Raw genomic sequence first — 24,888 nt, forward strand, 5'->3', positions numbered from 1 at the left:
CAGAGGGGGTTAGGGGTGATCAGAGCTGGGTATGAAGAATGTTAATCTGGCTGCTCTTTGGATGAGGAGTAAGGATCCTACTGCAGATGCTCAGATAAGAGAGCTTGCTCAGATGGTGGCAAAAGACAGCATGGGAAAAGGCACGGTGGAGGAAATAACCAGTGTGTCTTGGTGATTAAAGGGAATTGGATGAAGGGGACAATTAAAGATAATTGGAATGGGCTTTGTCATGAACACAAATAGGAAATAAGGAGTGGGCCAGAAATCACAGCACCCTCTTCCTCCTGCGGTGTCCCTGCAGTGCCCTCGGCCAAGGAAGTTTAGCAGAGGGTCATTTTAAATGCTATGGGAACTCGATTGTTGTCATGGAGCATGTATAGAAGTTGAATAAACTGATAACTGACAGTTACATTGGTCTGGTGATTCCTTGTTTTTTATTATTAGCCCTGCTCATTAATGTGCTCATTCTGGGGTTCCCTGATTTTTCTTGATTAATTTTCTGTAACAACTTTATCTTGTTCCAGATTAAAACACACACACACACACACACACACACACACACACACACAAACACACACACACACACACACAGTAATTTTTATATAATTTAAATTTTTATTTTTTTAAAGTTAAAAAAATTAATTTTTACCATTCCCATGGTAAAAATTCTTCTGGTTATCAATAAGAATAATAAAGAAGTGAGTGAAGTGGAAAATGAGAGTCCCTTGCTTCACATTTCCATCCTTTTGAGATTAATATTTTTATGTTTATCTTTCAGGATGTATTTCTAAACTCATACCAGTGTGTGTGTGTGTGTTTAATAAAAATGCTTAAAGATTTTAAATAGTTATGCCTGTATCTCTGACAAAGAAATGTCTTTTGTTTCTCTTTACAGCCAGTATACCTGCCCACGAGACTGAGACCATTATGTCCCTATGTGGCTCTTCTCACAAGGAATTTTCTCAGATGTTACCTATTCAAGACATGGATATCAAAAACTCCCCATCTAGCCTTAACTCTCCTGCCTCCTACAACTGCAGTCAATCCATCCTTCCCCTGGAGCACAGCCCCATATACATACCTTCCTCCTATGTAGAAAGCCACCATGAATACTCAGCCATGACATTCTACAGCCCAGCTGTGATGAATTACAGTATTCCCAGCAGTGTCAATAACTTGGAGGGCAGTCTGGGTCGACAGACCACAAGCCCAAACATGTTGTGGCCAACTCCTGGACACCTCTCTCCTTTAGCCATCCACTGCCAGTCTTCAGTTCTGTACGCAGAACCTCAAAAGAGTCCTTGGTGTGAAGCAAGATCACTAGAACACACCTTACCTTTAAACAGGTAAATCTAGTCTTTACTGTAGTTAATGGGCATTATTCAAATTGCTTTATGATGTTGTGAGAAGAAAGATATACATTATATGAGGTTTTTATTAGTCACATTGATTACTTAGAGCATCTAGAACATGATATTCTAGAATATCCATTTTAATATTTGAGTTCTCATTAAAAGTTGAGTTTGTAGATCTGTGTTGTGGAGAGAACTCACAATCATGACCATTTACATCACTTTTCTTCAGATGAAGTGATTTGTGTTTGAAAAAGAAATTTTTACTTAACTTTCAATTTGGATCCTCCTTATCTTGTAAGTGAAATCACAGTTTAGTGTTTATGAACTCCGGAGAGCAAGAAGATAAATGCTGCATGCTATATTTTTGTGTTTTCTTACAAAGTCTCTCTTTTCCCTTTAAGACTTTTTACAAGAATATTTTCTTTGCCTCCAGAGAGACATTGAAAAGGAAGGTTAGTGGGAGCAGTTGTGCCAGCCCTGTTACGAGTCCAAGTTCAAAGAGGGATGCCCATGTCTGTGCTGTCTGCAGTGACTACGCATCAGGATATCACTATGGAGTCTGGTCATGTGAAGGATGTAAGGCCTTTTTTAAAAGAAGCATTCAAGGTACAAGAGTATTGTTAGTTGTTTTTTGAGTTTTCCACTTTTGCTTTTAGTTTGGCAGATGACCTGGTAAAAATTTCACCACTGGCCTCTTGTACACAAAGTACTTGATGATCGGTTTAGAGGCTCATGTGTGTTTGGGGGTGGTGTGGATTGTTTCAACTTTAAAGCCCTTAATAAGTTGTGTATCTCCACCTCAGAACCCCAGAACTCAAATGGGTTTTGCCTTACAATTATCCATCACCATCTTCTTGGGAGAAGACATCTAGTTGCAACTCTTATCAAGCTAAAGGTTGGGAAAAAACGGTGTTCATTAGGAATTGCAATGCAATTAGGAAATGCAAAGATTGTTTCTTCCTTTGACTTATGTTAAATATCTAGCATGAGTAACAGACATGATCATGGGCTGGCTCCGGAGGAAGAGAGAATAAATACATCTATGGAAATGGTCAGAAATCAGGAATTCAACTTCAGTGGGCTTTGAGAATTGATCTAGAGGCCTGTCTTGTTCTGAACGAGTGGAGCCTCCATCCATAATCCTCTTGTTTTCTTTGTCTTGGTTTATACCATTTTCCTACAGCCTCTTAAATTTCTGTTGGGCTGAGTAGTTTTTTTTTAAATCACCTTTTAAAAATCCATTTCAAATTATGCATACCTGCTTTCTAGGCCAGTTGGGCCATCACCTCACCTGTCCTTGCCATGCTGTTCCTCCCTGGCCAGCCCAAATTTTGCTGAAGTCGCTTTCTTTTTTTATTGAATTAAATTTATTGGGGTGACATTGGTTAATATATTTTATAAATTTTAAGTATACAATTCTATGATACATTATCTTTATATTGCATTGTGTACTCACCACCCAAAGTCTAGTCTCTTTCCATCACCATATAGTTAGACCCCCTTTACTCTCTTTATTCCTCCTACCCCTGGTAACCACATTGCTGTTGTCTGTGTCTATGAGCTTGTTTGCTTTACTTTGTGTGTGTGTGTGTGTGTGTGTGTGTGTGTGTGTGTGTGTGAGTGATGTACCCATAATTCTTGGGCACTTAAAAAAAATCTTTATTGTTGAAAGTATTACAAATATCCCCCATCTTACCCTCATTAACTCTTGGGCCCTTCTTTACTTCCCAGCACAACAAGCTGTTTCAGGTTCATCTTGAACTATCTCTGCCCCAGTCCTGAAATAAACTTTCTCCAAAGAGCCCCATTTCTTCTTAAAAGAGAATGATATTTACATACCAAGATCTTGGTGCTGGTTTGCTCATTGTTCTTGGATGTCCCTACTTCCAGGCTCTCTCAGAGGATAGAGTTAAGGAATGTATTTATTCCAGGATTTATTTATAGCCTGTGTAAAGAATACAAACTCCTGTGTAACTAGTGCTCAGGTCATGAAATACCAGTAGGATATCTTCAGAGTCCTCTGGGCGGTCCTTCTAGTTACAGCTTCTTCCCTTCCTACAGAGGTAAGATAGTGCTAACTTCTGCCTTCCTTGCCTTGCTTGGATTTACCACCTACGCATACATCCCTAAACAATGCAGTTTCGTTTTCTCTATTTTTGAACTTTACAAAATGGAATCTTCTCCTTTATTTTTTGCTTGTGATTTGTTTCTTTTATGACTTGCCCATTTAATTTATTATTGAGACTCATCCATTTCCCATGTTGAAATTCTGGCCCATTGTAGCTTGAATGTAAGAAGTTCAGGCCATATTGTTTATTAGAAAGACACAATTAAGAAATAGCCCATTGAAGCTTGAATATAAGAAGTTCAGGCCATATTGTTTATTAGAAAAACACAATTAAGAAATAAGGTACCAAAGTATCCTATGCACTTTTATTTTACATCTTTTTAATTATAATTCTATTCTCTCCTATTACATTCCCTAAATCTCTCAGATTCCGTTAGCTCTCTTCATTCTCTGTACCATTATGCAGTCTAGGCAGCCTCATCTCTGGTTTGCACAGCTATAGCTGTGCCTCCATCAGTTTGCTGCCTCTAATCCATCCTCCATGTTGCATCTGAAACAATTTCTGAAATGGAATTTTTCTTCTCTCTTTCTTAAAAGAATTAAAAGAAGTATCATTGTCTTTAGTCAGAGATTGCCATATAACTAGCATCTTACCACAATGAGCATTACTTTTCTTAGTTGTAGGTCTGTGGCTCTCTTCATAAAGCTTGGATTGAGTGCACATCTGCTCCATTTCTCTCCATATTGTCCTTGGGCTAGTGGCTACCCAAGGCATTTTCTCATGAGGACTTGAGGCTAAGCCATCTTGTTGGAATAGCACATCTAGAAACATGCCATTGGCTAAAGCAAGTCCCATGGCCAAGCCCATCATCAGTTGGTGAAGAAGTATGTTCTGCTCACTCTAGCACACTACAAGGTCACAAGGCTGAGGGAAGGAGGGAGGGAAAAATTGAGAATAATAATCTAATCTTCCACCATTGTTTATAGTAGTTCTTTTTGTTCTTATTAAGTTTGCAAATTTCTCTATTCCCTTATTGACTAGTTTAGTTCTTTTATTTATTTCCATAAAACTATCATGTTAAATCTCAAAGGGGGATATATGTTAAAGAATATAAGCAGTTGAATTTGTGACCTGGTATTTGAGGAGCTCTGAGATTTGGAGCAAGTCATTTACAGGTCACTGTGCCACTTTCCTTGTCCAAAGGAGAATATTTCTAAATGTATCTCTTGAGAATTCTAAGTACATGCAGAGAATAACCTATTAGTCAATAAAGTAGGGTATTAAAATATTCCTAGGTTTCCTTTACTAACAAGGCATGGACGAGGGCGAACTTGGCCTTTGTACCTGTGCCTGTCATCAAGAAGATGTTCCTTATCTCTCAGCTGGGTAGCATAACCAGTGTTGTTGACCAGGAACATATTGTAACAATAACCTTCATCGTTTTGCTTTGCTGTAGGACATAATGATTATATTTGTCCAGCTACAAATCAGTGCACAATAGATAAGAATCGGCGCAAAAGCTGCCAAGCCTGCCGACTTCGGAAGTGCTATGAAGTCGGGATGGTGAAGTGTGGTGAGTGTTTATTTCCCTTTTTATTGTAAGTGGGACATGCAGAGAGCTAAAAGGACCTGTGGTCCGGGTGAGAGGAGATTTAGGATTTGTTAGTTATCTTCAAGTATTTGTATGCTGTCACATTGGAGGGGGTGTTGACATATTCCTTGTTCCTGCAGAATACAGAGCTGGAGTGAGTGGGAGCAAGATACAGGAGGCAGATTTTGGCCCAATATAGGGAAGAACTTTCTGTGATTCAAGTGGTCTAACAGCAGAATAGGCTGCCACATGAATTAGGGAACTCGAGCCACTGAAGTGCTCACACAGGGGCTAGATGACCATCTGCCTGAAGCCTTGAAAAGTCTAAGGTTGAAGGTCTGGCAAATGCTCATGTTAAAGCTGACAAGAAAGTAGCATATTTTGTGTTACTTGGGTGGCATAGATAGGTTCACGAGTATTTCTCTGATAGCTTCCTAGAACTGGAGAAGAAATGCATAGGAATCAGAAATATAATAGAACTATGGAAAGCACATAGAGCATAGATTTTGTGCTATGACAATATGTATATGTGCATATACCTGTGTAAATATATATATATATATATATATATATATATATATATATATATATATGTGTGTGTGTGTGTGTGTGTGTGTATCTTCATACACACACACACACACATACACATACATGAAAATTTCTTTATTCCCTAATTAACTAGTGAAAAAACACACAAAGGAAAATGAGCACATTAGTATAACAACTGGAAGTAATGCCTACATTCTGTTCTTTCCACCAGGCTAACTTTTGACTCACTTGTCTGTACACACTTGCTTATTTCTATATACTCATACAACTCTGCTTGTACTTTCTTACTCTTCCGCTAGCCAAAATTTTGCCTGTGGTTGTGTGTAATTTCTTTCTTTGTAACTATTTAAAAGTTTTAAAACAAATCTCTCTTTTTCTTATATGAAAATCTTTTTTTAAAATTTTATTTTTATTGATTTCAGAGAGTAAGGGAAAAGGTGAGGGAGAGAGAGAAACATCAATGATGAGAATCATTGATTGGATGCCTCCCCCCCTGCTGGGGATTGAGCCAACAACCCTGGCATGTGCCCTTGACCAGAATCGAACCCAGAACCCTTGAATCTACAGACTGACGGTCTATCCACTGAGCCAAACTGGCTAGGGCTGAAAATCTTTTAGTAACTTTGTCTCTATCCACAGAGCAAAACCGGTTAGGGAGGAAAGGTACTTTCTTAAACCAAACACTTTGTTCCATTTTACTTGGGGGCAATACTTTATCTTAACTGTCTGTAGCACTCTATCTGATTACTAATAAAATGAATGTTTTAGGCTTTTAATAATTCTTTTAGTAATAAGTTTGATTCAAATATCTCTGAATGGATGGAGTCCTTCCTTCTACTACAACTAGCCAAGGATAAGGGGAAAATCATATAAATTTTCTTGGGAGCAAATAATTAAAATATTTTTATACTTGCTAATGAACATATTTTTAAAAATGGACAATTGAATTTAGTGAACAAATATAATGGTAATATAGAAACGACATTTTGCAGATTTGAATTTTTAGATTTTTTTCTTTTAGGGAAAATTCATATAAAATTATACCTATGCTAATGACATCCTGACTTATATCTTTCTTTATTTTAATTCACATAGGTCTGTAATCAATGTATCTTTATAAATACTTTTGTGTTCAAATTTATAGGCATTTGGAATTTGTTGATTTCTATTTTTGTTATATTTTAGAGAATATGCTCTATATGAGAACATTTTTAATTAAGATTTTATTCATGACATAGTATGTGATAATTTATGCAAATGTTCATGGGGTTTTATAGATGAACTTTGTTCACTGAGCTGATTTATGAACATTTTCTCCTATATATCAGTGCTGAGAGAGATATTAAAATATTTCATTATAATAGTGTATTTGTCAATTTCTATTTTTTCTTTCAGTCCCTTTTTGGTGTTATATTTGTAGACTAAGTTTTGTTGCTGCTGTTTTGACATATATATATATATATATATATATATATATGTTTGAATTATTTATCTTTTATTATAAAAAGCAGGTTATAAAATAGGATATACATTATGATTTTCATAGTATATACATTATGGTTATAATTTTATATATTAAAATATGGAAAAGTAAAAAAGCATTAAAAGAACATGCCAAAATTTGTGTTCCTCTATATTTTCCAAATTTTTTTCAATTAATTGAAATATACTTTTTTTGTGTGCCTAAAAAGAATATATACACATACATATAGATACACAACACATGCATGTAAATATTTTAAGAATGTATTATAAAAGTGTACTGTTTGATAATTGTTTGGAAATATCAGTGTTCATTTTCTAACTTTCTCCCATCTTTTGCTTGAAGAAAATTCCTAATTTCATGGTTTGGAAACTGAGATATGTCATCACTCCTTAAAAGAGAAACGGATTTAGTATCCATAGATAACCTTGAAATGGAGACCTTAAGATCATCTGGGCTATTGTCTGTAGAAATTCATGTTACTGATTTTGAAAATACAGTTACAAATATAAAAATCTTTGGTACATGCCCTGCAGGCTCCAGAAAAATAAGTCGGGTTTCTGTTTATGACACATTCTGAGAATAGACTCAGGTCTTACAATGATGTTACTGACTCATTTTTACCTTGATTACTCGGGGAACTTGAATGCCGGGTTGGGGGAGGGGCAGGGGAAAGCAAGCACTGTTATCTGCTCTCTACTTTAGGCTCCCGGAGGGAAAGGTGTGGGTACCGCCTAGTGCGGAGGCAGAAGAGTTCCGATGAGCAGCTGCACTGTCTGAACAAAGCCAAGAAGAATGGACAGGTGAGCCGAGTGAAGGAGCTACTGTTGAGCGCCCTGAGCCCGGAACAGCTGGTGCTCACGCTCCTGGAGGCGGAGCCGCCCAAAGTGCTGGTGAGCCGCCCCAGCGCGCCCTTCACCGAGGCTTCCATGATGATGTCCCTGACCAAGCTGGCCGACAAGGAACTGGTGCACATGATCGGCTGGGCCAAGAAAATTCCGGGTAGGGCTCTCTGGGTCTTGGCTTTCTGTGTGTTTGTAGAAAGGCCTGCCCCTAACATTTCCGGGGCGAGAGTACAAAGTGGAGGTCCACAAAAGAGGCCTCTGTATTTAACAGTTTGACAGCTTGATTTATAACCTGTAAATGAAAGAGGTTCTTTCTTCCTAGCTTGACATTTACACCTTCAACATGGCCTAGGTGACAGGTTCCAGTTTAGAATTCTTGGGCTCCTCTGGGTTCTGTACCAGACATGGCAGAGCAGGAAGGCTTGCATAGAGAGGGCCTATTCTGTTCTATTCTATTCTATTCTATTCTATTCTATTCTATTCTATTCTATTCTATTCTATTCTATTCTCAGCTCTTTTTTACTCATCCCCAGCTGCATCCCACCTAGCCATGCGCACACCCAACCCTGCATGTCCACCTGTCCTATGAACACTAGCCTTTGGTCACCTCTCATGCCTTGTCTGGGAGAATAGACCAAGGCAGAGACCAGTCAGACTCTGGAAATTGGCTTGGGGCCATTTGGGCAGGAAACTTGAGGGCTTTGGGACCTGGCACATGGTCTAAAAGGGAGGGATCTGGGCCCCACACTGGGCTCCTGGCTGTGGACTCCTCACATTGAGAGGACGGTGTAGGCAGGTGAGGTGGAGTGGGTGCAGTATAACCAGTATGCAAGTAAAAGGTTTGCCAGATGCTAAGTAGGGATGTGTAAGCTATTGTTCCAGTAGAGAATTAGTAGTATGTACATGAATAAATATATATGGACAAAGAGAGTAAATTTGCAGCTGAAATAACGTGAATCGTCAGTAAACCTGAAATACCATCAAGTTAAAAATGGGTTTGATGATTCACTACTGGTCATTTAGAGCCTGTATTTTCCAACTTGAAATGTGATTTCTTCCCCGGGCCTTTGGTACTACATACCTGCAGTACTGCATTGTACTAAACTACCATCTAATTAGTACTTGAATGAATGAATCTAGACCGGCAGCAACCCATCACCCTCTGAAAGGGCTTCTCCTTATACATCTTTACAGACATCTAAAAATGAGATCTCTCCAAGTTCTAAGCAACTAGGGACAATTCCCATGGTCTTGGGGGCAGCAACCACATTGGGTGAATTGGAAAGATCGGAAGTGTTAAGAAGCTGGGTGAAGAGCATTTGGGGGTAAAGAGCTGTGGGACCCAGGCCTCGGGTAACAGTATCTCTTGGGATCATTTGTTGGCATTTGAGTTCCCTGAGGATTTCCTAGTTTCCAGTTCTGTTTGATAGTTTAGCATCACCTTTGCCAGAATTATATTATTTTCTCTTCTCTTTCCCATAGGAGACAATGCTGATGCACTTTCCTCTAGCTTTTGCTCTATATGTTTTCCAAACACTATTTCTCAGAACCCCAAGTAGAGAGCAGTGGTGAAATTAATTATTACTGAGACTCGTGCAGCTTCTTGGTGCCATAACACAACTTAACTTTAATGCTGCATCAGACCCTCTTCAAGCCTTTTGAAAAGTTTTATAGGCATAGTCTGAAGATGTGATCCCTCTCTCTCCCGGCCTCTCAGCTAATATAGTCATTGTCCAAACAAAAAATAAAAAAATTAAAAAATAAATTAAAATATCACCTAGCCTTGATCTTGTTGAATATCTACAAGTATAAAAAGCTTGGTCTCCCTTGGTAGGCTTATTGTCTATAACTGTCGGTGAGATCAGAATGTGTACACATCAGAGGAACCTAAATTGTGACTTTGGAAAGGATATATCCATCTTTCCACTTAGATTTGCTTTATAATTGTCAAAGATTTGAACCATAGGGGCTCCCTATGCCATAGCTTCCTCATCTGTAAAGTGAGGATAATGAGATTGTACCTGTAGGAAATTCTCAGAGACAGGCATTGCTACCTTTGATGGGTTTATAAGAAAACAAAGACTTAAAAGGAGATTAAGTAATTATTTAGGGAGAAGCTGAGGTGGGATTTTTAACTGGAGCCCATTGCACTCCAAGGCAATTTGGGACTGTATTTATATTACACCATCAGCTCCTTTTATTTTTATTTTAAAATATATTTTATTGATTTTTTACAGAAAGGAAGGGAGAGACATAGAGAGTTAGAAACATCAATGAGAGAGAAACATCGATCAGCCGCCTCCTGCTCCCATCCCACTGGAGACGTGCCTGCCCTTGACCGGAATCGAACCCGGGATCCTTCAGTCCACAGGCTGCCACTCTATCCACTGAGCCAAACCAGTTTTGGCACCATTGGCTCCTTTTATCATGGCTAGTGGAGAAGGCAGCAGTGACCTCTGCTTTACTTTTGAAGTGCTCAGCTCCCTAGAGATACCTGTTTACTTTCTAGGTCTTTGACTAAAGCATGCTATCAGGCTATCAGGCTGTTAGGACCTGCTTTAGTTGTTATATTTACTCTTCAGGAGAGAATAGCCTAGAGTCAGTGTTCCTACGCAGAGAAGAGTGATTCTAACACTGGAAGGGAAATCTTAAGCACTCGGAAAAATTCTTTCAGTTGAAGCCTTAACTTTCTACAGGGTTGGGCCTGCTCTCTTTGCATGCCCCTCACACCCCCAGCCCCAGCCCCAATCATGGGCTGGGCCAGACAGGCAGCCCTTCTGGCTGGTAGCCCGAGTTATCTTTGTCAGCAGTGCAGGGCAGTTATTGGGATATAACCAACAAAGATTGGTCCCAGCTTTCTGGGTTTTTTTTTTTTTTTTTTTTTTTTTTTTTTTACTAGCATCTGTCTGGGGAGCTGTATACACCCAGCTAACAGTCCATTATAAATTCTAAATGAAGTATATGTATCCCTAGAAGGGGTTCTGGACTGAAAATTGTGAGTTGCACACCTTAAGTTCAAAACTTTTTTCTTAGGTCAGCATTTAACCACATCTTTAAAATATAGATTGTTTCCTTATATTGGTGTTTTCAAAGCTTTTGAAAAGCTGCTCTTCTGTTCTTAGAGAAATAGGGAGCCATGGAGGAGGGCAGGTGTGTCTCACGGCTTCTCGCTTTCCCCAGGCTTTGTGGAGCTCAGCCTGTACGACCAAGTGCGGCTCTTGGAGAACTGCTGGATGGAGGTGCTAATGGTGGGGCTGATGTGGCGCTCCATCGACCACCCTGGCAAGCTCATCTTTGCTCCAGACCTTGTCCTAGACAGGTGAGAAAAAATGCATTGTTTCTTTTCTGCCTTGAGTGAAGCATTGAGTCCTGGGGCTGCAATTAAAATCTTTCACCTGAAGGGCAGTTAAGAGGATTATAATGTCATGAGCTCCTTCACTGGGTCAAGAACCAGAAAAGGAGAGAATGGGTACAAAGATTCGGTGTCCTATAACTCATTCTTAGTGTGGCAGCCATAATAGGGGCCTATGTTCTACAGGGTATGTGGCCACCAAATGTATATAAATCAATTTAGATTTTTCTGCTTAAAAGTTCCATTTTCAGGTAATAATTTTAAGTTGTCCTGCTGTTCTTTCTACCTGTCAGGGCCAATTACATTGCCAGCTGTCTGGACAGGTGATAAAATTCTTACAATTTGCCAGGATCATTGTAACATTATTTAACTCATTATAATTGCTTATACTATACTAGGGGCCTGGTGCACGGAATTGGTGCATCAGGCCCCTAGTATATTGGGAGCGGACCTAAGCCGCAGTCTGGCTTCCCTCTGTGGGAGGTGACCAGGCTGATCAGGGGAAGGCGCCAGCCCCATCACCCCACTGCTCTAGCAGCCACTGCCAGTCACCACAGCCACCAAGGTGTTTTCATCAACTCAGACTCCAGTCCCTTCACCATGAAAAAAATGGGTCCCCTTGGGGGATGTCCGACTGCTGGTTTAGGGCCAATCCCAGGGGCCTAAACCGGCAGTCGGACATCCCTCTTACAATTCTGGACTGCTGGTTCCTAATTGCTCACCTGCCTGCCTACCTGGTTGCCCCTAACTGTCCCCCCCCTGCCAGCCTGATCACCCCTCACTGTCTTTGCTTGCTGATCTGATCACCCCTAACTGACCTCCTGCTGGCCTGGTCACCCCTAACTGTCCCCCACTGCCAGCCAAGTCGCCACCAACTGTCCCCTCCCTGCTAGCCTAGTTGCTCCTAATTGTCCCCCCTCCGCCAGCCTGGTCACTCCTTATTGCCCCCCTACTGGCCTGGTCACCCCCAACTGCCCCTGTCTGCCAGCCTGGTCACCCCTAACTGTCCCCTCCCCCCCCCTCCCCCGCTGGCATGGTCACCTCCAGTTGCCCCCTCCCAGCCTAGTTGCCCCTCAGTGACCCCCCTGCTAGCCTAATTGCCTCCAACTGCCCTCCCTGACAGCCTGGTCACCCCCAATTGCACCCCCCTGCCGACCTGGTCTCCCCTCCCTGCCCCCCTGCTGGCCTGGTCGTTCCACACAGCCTGCTGTTAAGTCGTTTGGTTGGCCCTCACTAATTCTCTTGCCAGCCTGGTTGACCCACACAGCCTGCTTGTTCAGTTGTTTGGTTGTCCCTCACTAACCCCCCTGATGGCCTGGTTGTAGGCAGCCATCTTGTGAGGGTGTGATGGTCAATTTGCATATTACTTCTTTATTATATAGGATGAGTGCACTTTCAGGAAGTCTCAGCTGGTTGCAGAAGTTGCCATTTTTGCTTGCCAAAGTGAGCAGTTTGCATGCTTGTAGCTTTGTGTAGGTGAGTCTGGGGGTAAGAGGTTTCGAATGCTGTGGATTGCAGGGTCCTGGTGAGCTGCTGTCCTAGCATAGCACTGTCCAGGAAGGGCTTCCCCAGGTTTGGCAGTATCCACTGGTGTCTGATTACTTGAATTCTACAGAGGCCCTTCCTCAACTACCACCATCCCTGAAAATGGCCTAGCTTGGGGTTGGGGGGAAGAAAGGGGGGAATAGCCAGTTCTTTGAAGATCTCAAATCTCCCCAGGGCTGCCTCAGAGACTGAAAATGAAACTCAAAGAAACCATGGCCATCCTCTACTGTTTACCACAGGTTTTTAGAAGCAAATGAAACTTTTGTAGCACAATCATCTAACTTAGGGGTGTCGAACTCAATCAGAGAAGGGGCCAAAATCTAAAATCCAGCCTAAATCGCGGGCCGAATGGTTTACTGAACAGTCATAAACTGTCATTGTGATGGAAACGCAGCGGAGTGCAGTGATGACAGCGTGGTGCGGGCCACATTGCAAGGCCTGGCGGGACGGATTTGGCCCGCGGGTCTTGTGTTTGACACATGTGATCTAACTGCTTGTCAAGGACTTCCAATAACTCTTACGACAAATAATGATAGAAATTTTTTGGGAGCAGTGAGGCAGAATAATATGTGTCTGGCTGGAGTTAATTGAAGCTGGTATTTTCTGGATACAGTTGAAGTAATTTACTTCAAATATATACTTAAAGAATCATTTCTTTAAGGAGTGCTCAAAAGAATTTTGATTATATGTTTCCAAGTTTGTCTAAAACTGTTGCTTAAAAATCATCTTTGGCAAGTCAGACATTTCCATGTCTCCCTCTCTGCCTTTTCTAATTGTGATTTCTTTGTATGTCATGCTAGCTTTTCTTGAATTACATTTACACGTCTCTTAGTTGCCCCTCTAGTTTCCAAATAACCAACAGAAAATGAGAGTTAATCCCTACATATGAAGGGTCATTTCTTCTTGGGATATTAGCTTCTGTAATGGTCAGTCTTCCTCATGAACATGTTAGAGCCATCTCATGGGCCATGAAATGTCTCACTTCATTAATGTGTCATATCACACAGACTGGTTGGCTGAAATGGTTTAGATTACCAACAAAAATGTTATTCCTAAGATAACATTTATGAACAGGTAGAAGAAAAATGTAGTTCCAATGCAGGTTTTTGCCTAAATAGTATTTATTCAAGTGTTTAATTTAGGGATTTATAGGAAATGCCCAGTTCTCTTTATAAGAAGATGATTCTGATAATTTTATATCACTGGGTTTGGTCTCATCGCCACCATGTTATAGTTAAAGCATGTACAAAATGAAATTTAAAAAAATATATATTTTATTGAGTTTTTACAGAGAGGAAGGGAGAGGGATAGAGAGTTACAAACATCGATGAGAGAGAAACATTGATTAGCTGCCTCCTGCACCCCCCGCACTGGGGATGTGCCCGCAACCAAGGTACATGCCTTTGACCGGAATCGAACCCGGGCCCCTTCAGTCTGCAGGCTGACACTCTATCCTCTGAGCCAAACCGGTTTCAGCAACAAAATGAAATTTAAGATTAAAAAGAAAATACTTCTTATTGCCTTTGTTGGTCGCTGTGATTTTCTTAAATTTCCAAATGAACTATTGTAGGGATGAAGGGAAATGCGTGGAAGGAATTCTGGAAATCTTTGACATGCTCCTGGCAACGACTTCAAGGTTCCGTGAGTTAAAACTCCAACACAATGAGTATCTCTGTGTCAAGGCCATGATCCTCCTGAACTCCAGTGAGTAACCTACAGCTGGGCTGTGTTTTATTGGGAAGGGGAATTGGGGGTGGGAGGGGTGGTGGTGGTGAAGAATGCTATTTTTAGACGAGTATTGAACTTCTTTTTTTATTTTATTTTTTTATTCATTTTTTCTTTCTTTTTTTTCCCTTTTCTTTTTTCCCCCTGAACTTATTTTATTTTATTTATTTATTTTTAAATATTTTTATTGATTTTTTTACAGAGAGGAAAGGAGAGAGATAGAGAGCTAGAAACGTCGATGAGAGAGAAACATTGACCAGCTGCCTCTTGCACACCCCCTACCAGGGATGTGCCCGCAACCAAGGTACATGCCCTTGACCAGAATCGAACCCGGGACCTTTCAGTCCGCAGACCAATGCTCTACCACTGAGCCAAACAGTTTTCGGCTGAACTTCTTATTTTATTTAAAAAGGGGGAAATGGCTTTCTCTCTGACTTCTCTGTTTTATTTGATAGGGATTTAAACTGTAATTAACTTGAATATAAATTGTTCATTGGGCAAATTACCAATATTAATTTAAAAACTCGCTCAAGCCACTTAGCTGGAAAAGATAAAAATGAACTTTAAAATGTTTGCCACTCAGCCTTTTTCAATATTTATGCAGACACTATAAATTGTTGACATGCATTTGTATTTTCTGTTTTGAGTTCTGCTTTTACAGATTCATTTGTTCATTCATTGGTTCACTTAGTAAAGATGTTATAAACATAGTCCTGCCTTCAGGTAGCTCATGATGGAGCGAGAGAGTGCTATAATAAAGTGTGTACAGAGCACTACAGGAAAACGAGAGATGCTGGAGTGCCTGTAGAAGGGGCTGCGGTTTGCATGAGTCTTTAGGGATGGGCAGGTGGAAGAAATAGGTGTGGAGGAATGAAAGGACCTGGGCGAGCCAGCAGCTGCAGGTCACTCAGTGGCAGAGCAGAGGGAGGTGGACAGGGCTGAAGACTAACTGCCTGCCTTGGGCTGGGAACTGCTGCCTGGGGCATCGAGCAGCTCTGGAAGAGGTTCGGACGGAAGTATCATGGACAGGGCCTTCTTGAAAGGTTACCCTGGCTTCCACGTGGAGGACTGACTAGAGACTGAGGCATGGTGCTCAGTCAGAGTGGAGAGGGACAACGATAGACTTTTTCTACCCCAACACCAAGTAATTAATCTTAACCATAGGGTTGACTTTGTACTTTCTCCCATTTTTAAATAATAATTTAAAGTAATACTTCACAGCCTTGGCTGGTGTGGCTCAGTCCAGGGCTGTGAGTATTATTCACAGTCAGGGCACATACACAGGTTGAGGGTTTGATACTCAGCTGGGGTGTGTAGAGGAGGCAACTGATTGATGTTTCTCTGGTTCTCTCCCCCGCATTTCCTCCCTCTCTAGAATCAATGAAAAAAAAACATCCTTGGGTGAGGATTAAAAATAAAAATAAATAAAATAATACCTCACTTCTTACATATACAAAGGTAGACTTTTTATTTAAAAAAATTATGAAACTATATAAAATAGTTCTCTGTGTCTTGCTTTTTTACTTGTCAAAATGCTATGAAATCCCTTCATGTCAACTAAGAGAGAGCTAAGTTAATCTTTCCAGTGAGGGCTTTGTCTAAATTAGCAGTCGCCAGCCTTTTGGACCTCACAGACCACCAGAGGTCCGTGGACCACTGGTTGGCAACCGCTGGTCTAAATTGTTCAATCACTTCTCTGGTGACAAACCTTTACTTAATATACAGTTCCTTTTTTTCACTCTATTATAAATACTGCTCCAATAGAGATATGTTATTTTGCCACTTTTCTAAGTTCGCATATCATTTTCATACTGTTCAGTTTACTGCCTGCCTGATATTTACTTGGTCCACCTGCTATACCAGGTATGGATTGCTTTGCTTAGCTATTTATTCTTATTGGGCCTTTTGTTATTATTTCTTCTTTCTCAAATGATATATATGTCCAAGTTTTAATCATCAACTAAGGACTTAAGGATCCTTTCCTTTGGGGTTTTATTACCTAGATTTTATCCAAGCTTAGTGTTTGATGTTTGAAATAAAGGAATTTGTGAGATCATATTATGCCACTTTATTTTTATGTTCAATGGTCCATGCATTCATTGTATGTATATATGTATGAATGTATGTATTTAATTGATTTTATTGGAGTGAATTGGTTTACAAAACCATACAGGTTTCAAGTGTACAACTCAACAAACATCATCTACACAGGGCATCATGCGCCCATGGTCCAAAGCAAAGTCTCTTTCATCCCCATTTATCCCCATTTTTTCCACCCCTACCCCCCTTTCCCTCTGGCTGTCACCACACTGTTACCTGTGCCTATGTGTTATGTATATGTGTCTTTTGGCTAAACCCTTCCTCTTCTTTTATCTAGTCCCACAACCCTCCCTTTTGACAGCTGTCAGTCTGTTCCATGTAACCATGCCTGTTTCTATTTTGTTCATTGGAACCAATGCAGCAGTACCTGAAGGCAAAACTGAACGAGATGCTGTTGAGATTACTGGACAGGGATGGGTGGGTTAGGTCTTGAAGAAGAGAAAAGACAAGAGTAGAGAAGGAATCTGAAAGTCATGTGAGGCTCAGAGGCCCTGAAGACAACTATTGGGTGTTTTCTCCTTGGGTAAACCTGGTCTTACCTGCCTGACAGAACATGCCCCTTGAACCTGGTACACTTCCTACCTCAGTTCTAGAAAGCAAGCAGTTTGTGAGTAGAAATGATAAATTATTGGACAAATGAAAACTGTAGAGAAAGTCAAGAAGACTCCTAAATGCTTTGGCTTCTGGCTCCTTCTTGACATTTATTGTCATCATTCACCTTTTATAAAACAATACAAAGACCCAGCTTACACCAGGAATTAAGTTGATGTGCCTATAGGAAATGTCCAGATGGGACATTTAGAATTAATCCTGGGAAAAAAACCACACTTTTTCTGGTCTCTGTCAACCCACCTATAGATACCACTTGACTGTGCTGCCACTTCTGTCTTTGTTAAAGGGAAGATTTGCTTGAGAAGTATGGTCCCACGTTGGCACAGGAGGAACAGCCACTGCCACATTCTGGGGCTTCTCTTATCTACAGGAATTGTTTAGAACTCATTTCTGCTCAGCAAAGTGCTCCTCAGAAAGCAGTTTCCTTGTTGTTACACTACTTTGCAGTATTTGAAAGCCTTCTGTTTGGCAAAGCTCCTTTCGGTCCTTCTAGCCTGTGGAACATCATATTGTGTTGTTGTGAAAGCTAAAAGCATCATCTGTGCAAATGGGAGACTAAGGCTACGGCATCCCTGCAGCATCTGACAGACTGTCACATTTGAGAGAACTACAGAGGGTGAGGCAGGCATGTGATGTAATTACCACTCGTGGCAGTAAATGACTAGCATTTGTTTATGGTAAATCCAAGTTTAAGAAATCTTCCATTAGGAAAGTTCCTTCCTTGTTTGGTAGTAGTCATAACAGTTGTCAAGATGAATTTAATCTGTTCAGCCCTTAGAAAGTGGGATTCTGTTCCTACTGGAAAGTTTCCACTGTTAGGAGAGGTGGGTCTTTCCTATGCTAGGGTTTAGACATCTGGAGGTAGAGGCTTTTTTCCTCTGGATTATTTGTAACAAATTAAAAGCATAAGCAAGGACAGAGTCTACTTTCTCTCCTTATATTTTAGAAACTCAGAATGTATGAAATAGACATTGAAGCTGGCGTCAGTTTTAAAACTATAGTTTCCATATTTTCATTTGATTACTAATTTTCTATGGCATACCTAAAATGTGCATTAGCATGCATATTTATCATGTCAATTATTATGGTGTGATCGGCTAAAAATTGCAAAAATTTGAACCTATGGGATTCATTCTAATTCTTGCATTTATGAGCATTTCTTTCACACCAGTCATTGCACTAGGTGATGGGTTTGTGCTCTTGAAGCGCTTATGTCCAATTTCTTTAAGGGTGGGGCATATATGAAGACATCCAGCTTTCAGATCAGGGGAAGCTTCCAGAAGGAAGTTCAAGCAAGCTGGTATCTGAAGGAGGAATGACTATAGAATAAGAGAAGGGAGAGAAGAGGATGGTAAGAGAGCTCCTAAGTAGAAAGTGCAGCATGTTCAGGGCATCACCTGTTCCAGGAAATGGAATTAATTTTCAAGGTGAGGTGTGGCGGGAGCTGAGGATGAGAAGAGAGGGAGAGTCTTGTGCCTTGCAGAACTGTCCCAGTTGGCCTCAACCCTGAGGGCAGATCTGATTTTGGCCATTCAAAGGGGCACGTTGGGTTGAGGTTGGGGCTTGTTTCCTCTGCAGTGGAAGGGCAGGTTATGTGCTGTGGGGCACAGTGGGAGGACTCATTCCCTGAGGAGAAGGCGGTGGGTGAGCAGGTGGTTAGAGAAGCAGTTCCAGGCAGTTTAAAAAATGGATATTTTAAATCTGCATCAGGAGACATTATGGAGGGATATGCTACAGGGATGTGGTGAAGCACTACACTTGCATAATTGTGGTTCATTATGTCCCTTGCCTTAATTGAACTAAGTTGCCTTAATTAGACTGAAAATGTCAATAAAAATAGAGAACAAAAATTGCCAAAACAGATTTGGTGGGTGATGGAATACCAACCATCCTTCATTCTCATTACAGTCAAAAGTTGGCATTTCCCCTTTTGGTTTCATCTGTTTGAAATTGAAAATCTGGAAGAAAAGCTAGTTATTTTCCTGCTTCCAGGAATTAGGGAGTCAGAGGTTGGGGATGGGGTGGAGTGGAGGGAAGGAGATCTACCTGAGTTGCTATTTTGCAACCTTTGGGAGGCCACAGTATCTCAGATCCTAACGCCAGAGGGGAATTAAACATAGAGCATCTGATGGGAAGGTTGTGGAGACCTCAGCAGACATGTGTCTGCAAGCTTTGCTCACTGAGGAGGTGAGGTTGGAGGAGTTGGGAAACTGGTTTGGGGTCAGAGCTACAGACAACAGACATAAAGTAGGTCTGTTGACTCCAGACTGGTGGTCTTCCTGTCCCCAGCAAGGTGCCACCAGAGGTTGGATGCTGATGGCTTGCACAGAGCCAGATGGTGGCAAGCTTACTGGGACTGTCTGCACATGGCACACATAGAGGGGCTGGGTGGGAGAAGCTATGTAGCAATGGTTAGCAGTCTATTTTTATTAAACTCCCCTTAATGAAGAGCTCTCCAGGGGCTAGGAGTATACTTACTCTCACTTTCTGACCATCTTTATATGTATAGTAGAGGCCCAGTGCACAAAATTTGTGCACTGGTAGGGTCCATAGCCGCTGCAGTCTGGGTAGTCCCTCCCTTCCCCCCCCCCCCCGCCCGCCCCCCCCCCCCCCCCCCCCAGCCCTGCCCCCTGGTCAAATTCCCATACGAACTCCTGGGTGAGGGGGCAATTTGCATACTATGCTTTTATTATATAGGATTTGTTCATGCAAATGACAAGACCATATAATGGTTTGATACATTTTCAAGGCAAGGCCACAATGCTGGGCCAAATTCAGCCAGGTTTACTCTTTCCATTCAGCCATGGGGCTGGCTCGTAGGACACCACTATCCATGCAGATGTCAGAACCCATTTGAGCATTGTCCTTCTTTCAGGAGAATGTTGGCATGCCTAATGCCTGAGCACACAACTTCTGTTTCCTTTTCGCAGAGCAATGAGTCATGGCCTTGATTCTTTGTCTAGGTATGTACCCTTTAGCTGCAGCAACTCAGGAGGCTGAGAGCAGCCGAAAGCTGACTCACTTGCTGAATGCTGTGACCGATGCTCTGGTCTGGGTGATCGCCAAGAGCGGCATCCCTTCCCAGCAGCAGTCCGTCCGCCTGGCTAACCTCCTGATGCTCCTCTCTCACGTCAGGCACGCCAGGTATCATCCGTAAGGGGCCCTTCCCCCTGGGTTTATGGCGGGAAGGGGGCACATGTTCAGAGGGTGAAGAGCTTTGGGTTTTCAAGTTTGAGGTGGATAAGGTAGAATTGTGGCCTTTAAAGGAAGATGAAGCCGTGAAAGGGAATGGGGGTTCTTCATCAGGGCACATCCCTGTAACCAAAGGTCAGCACGTAGTGGGCACCGAATGACTGTCACGTGGCTCCTTACAGGATCTTTATGGTATCCTGTGGTGGCTCATCTAATACTTAGTTGCTGGGGATTTTAGCTTGTTTAGGGAGTTCTAAAAGGGGCAGGTTCTTCCTTAAAGTGAACTGCCACCCATCCCTGCACCACCTAGGGCTGGAGTCCCCAGGTCATTTCCTTAAAGAGGTTAAACCCAGCTTTCCTAGAGCGACTCTTGAGATCTGTGATCTGGGGAAGTGTACAAAGCCCTCCCTGAGAGCTGTTCTTTCCTTGCGATGGCACCAGGACATAAGGATGAGGCCTAAGAGAAGTGGTGAGTCCACAGTTCTTTGCAAGGTGGTAATGCTGTGTGATGTCCCATGGTGGCTTGCCCTGGGGCTGGAAGAGGGAAGATAAGGAGGAAAGTCTAGGGGCCGTGGGGAGGAACACATGCCCCTCAAGGATGTTAACAAAGGTTAGGAAATGAGAACAGCCTCTGCTTCTGTTGAATGATCATTCTGTTCACAACCATTTGCAGAACAGATAGAGTCTATCGTAATCCCAGTTTCTATATTTGCAAATTTGCCCACTTGCTAAACTTTATTTGTAACCTCCCAAATTGATTACTCATGGCACTTGCGTGATCATTTGGGGACAGTCACAGAATGGCAAAACATTTGAGTTGCCTGTGCTTCTATTCCCAGCTGAGGTCAACCAAGGTTATGCTCTGCCTTCTTCACACTGCAGCAAGTGTTCCTCACGTGGCCTATTTAGTGCCATGTGTTTGCATTTTTGTGGTTGGAGATTTCATTGTCCACAAATGGCCTCCATGCATAATACCAAAGTGCCGTGTAGTGTTCCTTAGGCTCTCAGGACCCTAATCCTGCTTTTCCCTCAGGAGCAATGGTTCGGCATCCCGCCAACCCAATGTCTAGTGACTATAGAGTGTAACTACCATGAATAACGAGCATCGATTGCATGCTGTACCAGGCACTGCCAGGCCATTGTGGGTGGGTGGTGGGACACAGAGGTCACAGGACATTGTCCTCGCCCTTGAGTGTAGATTATTGAAGGAGCCAGATGCAAGAGCCATAGAACAGAGGGCTCAGAGTGTCTGAATGTATGTGAGATTTACGTTGAGTTCCTGGGGCTGAATCACAGAACAGAATCTCAATACCTTCTTGTCCCCATAGCAACAAGGGCATGGAACACCTGCTCAGCATGAAATGCAAAAACGTGGTGCCAGTGTATGACCTGCTGCTGGAGATGCTGAATGCCCACACGCTTCATGGATGCAAGCCCTTGGTCATGGGGTCTGAGTGCAGCCCAGTAGAGAAGAGTAAGAGCAAAGAGGGCTCTCAGAACCTGTCTCAGTGAAGCCCAGCCCTGAGGTGAACAGGCTGCAGAGGTAGCGGCTGAAGCGTGAGCTCTCGTGCGATTGTAAGCCCCATCGGGATGGGCTTCGTCTTTCTGTGTGCTCCCTCCTCGGTCACGGTGGGTTCGGTCTGTACCATCCTCTCCCGACCTCCCTACTTCCCAGGAGTTGGGTGGGAAAGCCAGTTTTCCTTGTTACCTGGGGCGCGTTGGGATGCATTTTGTCTTGCTGGGCCTCATAGGATATCAGCATGGTCCCTGTTTTACTTTCCATCTTTTCCCCACCCCTTTGGGAAGAACATCTTGGCGCTTTTGCAGTGCATGGTGGGAATCTGGCCTGGAAGGGTTGAGAGATCGTGGCATTTGTAGGAAGTAGACTAACCTTTATTGTGTGAACTAAGCTGCCTTTCAGGATAGACCTTTGTAAGCTCTCTCAGGACTACCTGATTGTAGGGCTGAAAACCACCTGCCTCCCAGGCCTGGGAGGACTGATGTCAGCGCTGCTCTGCTGAAGGACAGAGGGACTGTGACTAGGGAGCCAGTGCTCCAGCTAGGATGGGAGCCAGGTTCTTCCCCAGACCTTGCTTCCCTCTTTAGTCCCTCCTGATGTGCATTCAGAGAGCCTGCTCCTTATGTGTGCATGTGTGCGTGTGTATGTGAGATCACATTCATGGAGGACTGTGGAGATTTAAATCTCTATGCCCCTGGAGTTGCCCTTCCATAGAAGGTGCTGTTTGCAGGAATAGGGTTCTATCCTGTGGGTATTGGTGGCAGCCACAGCCACCCAGAGGCAGGGCTGCGTGTGTGCCAGGCAGCCTGTCCCAGGGAAGGGTGAACAACCAGTGTGTCAGGTTCAGGGTCAAACTGTGCCGACTTGAACAAGACCTGGTTTGTGAACTCAAAGGAGAGAATAATTGCTTAATTATAGCAAGAAGGAATTCTTTACACCCTAGGGCTCTTTTAAAATATTTTCTTATCAGAATATTTATACAGTGGACTGGGTGAAATAGAAATATCAGAGTATTTATATGGTAGACTGGGCGAAATGGAAACTTAGTAAAATATTAGTTTTTATTCCAAGCACAACATAAATAGGACATGATGATAAGGCACCTCAAATTACAATTTTAACTTACTTTTTAATAATGGAAATTTTCATACCAATTTTCAGGAACAGAGTGAATACATAAAATGAGTTACATCTATGTTTTGAAAATGAGCAATTAAATAATCATGTGTGATTTTTGTGGTTTCAAAAAATTACCTTGTGATATGAGATTAAACACATTTTCTTTTTGAAAATAGGTTTACTGTGGCTAGCATGCTCTGTGTTTACTAAGTCATTAGAATAATTCAGTGATATAAAGATTGGTTTCTGCTGGTGAGACCTTGAATACATCTTAATTTTGATATTGGTGCATCTTTTCTAAAAGTTGAGAACTGTTTCAGAAACACTGGGGCATATATCTAGAGAATACACCATTGTCTGTATTCTGAGGTGATCTGAAATTATTCTTAATGACTCAATGTTACAGCCTCAGTGAGATCCAATACAGAAAATAAGCTTGATTGTTTAGGGACAGAGAGCCAGTGTTGTCCAGGTCAATTTTACTTCTGAGTAGCTAGCTTAGAAGCCCCATGACCAATAGAGGGGGATGGGAGGCAAAGAAGATAGCCTGGCCTTGAACAATTCTTTGCCGATGAAATTCTCTTAATTATATTTATAAAAGAGATAACAGGTTAAAAGCAAAACAAAACAACAAAAAACAGAATGAGGTAATGGAATGAAGGCCTTTAGGTTGATTATTGATGCCTAAGGAAGGCCCCAGGCTGGACTCGTGTCTAATGAAGCACCTTTCAGTGCCATGCCTGTGCTGATCCAGACTCACCAGTGCCCACGGCTCCCTGTTCACAGATACTCCTGCATGCTTCTTGAGGCTGCCCCTCCCACTGCATTGGGACTCGGCGCCTCAGGGGGATGTGCCATCTTGGTAACTTCTTGGCTCAGGCCTCACTTGCGTGTGCTGGGGACACAGGTTATTTAGTCCAACCTGAGAGGCCTGCGTGGTGCTGGGTCTGGGCCAGGTAGGCTATTGAGATAACATGGTCTATAGTTTAAAGTTTTTTGTTTGTTTTAATATTCAAGGGCATTTCCCCACTTTCAAATGAAGTGTTTTGAGTCTCTATGCCATCTGCTCCAAAAATATCCTTCCGTCATTTCTAAGAAGAACCAGTGTGCAAGATCAGGATGCCATTTTTACATGTTTTGGGTAAACTCCTCAATGTCCATTTTATTTTATTTTAAAATATATTTTTATTGATTTTTTTACAGAGAGGAAGAGAGAGGGATAGTTAGAAACATCGATGAGAGAATCATCGATCAGCTGCCTCTTGCACAGCAACCAAGGTACATGCCCCTCACCAGAATCGAACCTGGGACCTTTCAGTACGCAGGCCAATGCTATGTCCACTGAGCCAAACCGGTTTTGGCTCAATGTCCATTTTATTTTTTTATTTTTTTAAAATATATTTTATTGATTTTGTACAGAGAGGAAGGGAGAGAGATAGAGAGTTAGAAACATCGATGAGAGAGAGTCATCAATCAGCTGCCTCCTGCACACCCCCTACTGGGGATATGCCCGCAACCAAGGTACATGCCCTTGACCGGAATCGAACCCGGGACCCTTCAGTCCCCAAGCCGACGCTCTATCCATTGAGCCAAACTGGTCCCGGCTCAATGTCCATTTTAAAGATTTCATTTTAATAGCACTTTCTTTTTAAATGTCTTTTTCAGGATATCCATCCCCCAAAATGGTCCATGGACAGCTTAAAATTCTCCCATAGCTATGCAAGGGTTTCAGTGTTTTCAAGTTCAGTCTTTAAAAGGAATTAACTAGGGCAGGGGTGGGGAATGTCTGGCTTGAGAGCCATATAAGACCCGTGAAATCGTTTGGTCTGGCC

General features: G+C 42.1%; 1 protein-coding gene across 1 annotated transcript; it reads left to right on the forward strand.

The window, feature by feature from the left end:
* Nucleotides 1–876: 876 nt before the first annotated feature.
* ESR2 (estrogen receptor 2) lies at nt 877–23,150 on the forward strand. The gene is made up of 8 exons (XM_036434368.2): nt 877–1,346; nt 1,789–1,961; nt 4,881–4,997; nt 7,753–8,049; nt 11,073–11,211; nt 14,360–14,493; nt 20,190–20,370; nt 21,747–23,150. Exons 1-8 carry the CDS (start codon nt 928–930, stop codon nt 21,928–21,930), a joined length of 1,644 nt encoding a protein of 547 aa, XP_036290261.1. The 5' UTR covers nt 877–927; the 3' UTR covers nt 21,931–23,150.
* The last annotated feature ends 1,738 nt before the right edge of the window (nt 23,151–24,888 follow it).

This window comes from Pipistrellus kuhlii, unplaced genomic scaffold, assembly GCF_014108245.1.
Source record: "Pipistrellus kuhlii isolate mPipKuh1 unplaced genomic scaffold, mPipKuh1.p scaffold_m20_p_1, whole genome shotgun sequence".
In the NCBI taxonomy this organism is placed as follows: Eukaryota; Metazoa; Chordata; class Mammalia; order Chiroptera; family Vespertilionidae; genus Pipistrellus; species Pipistrellus kuhlii.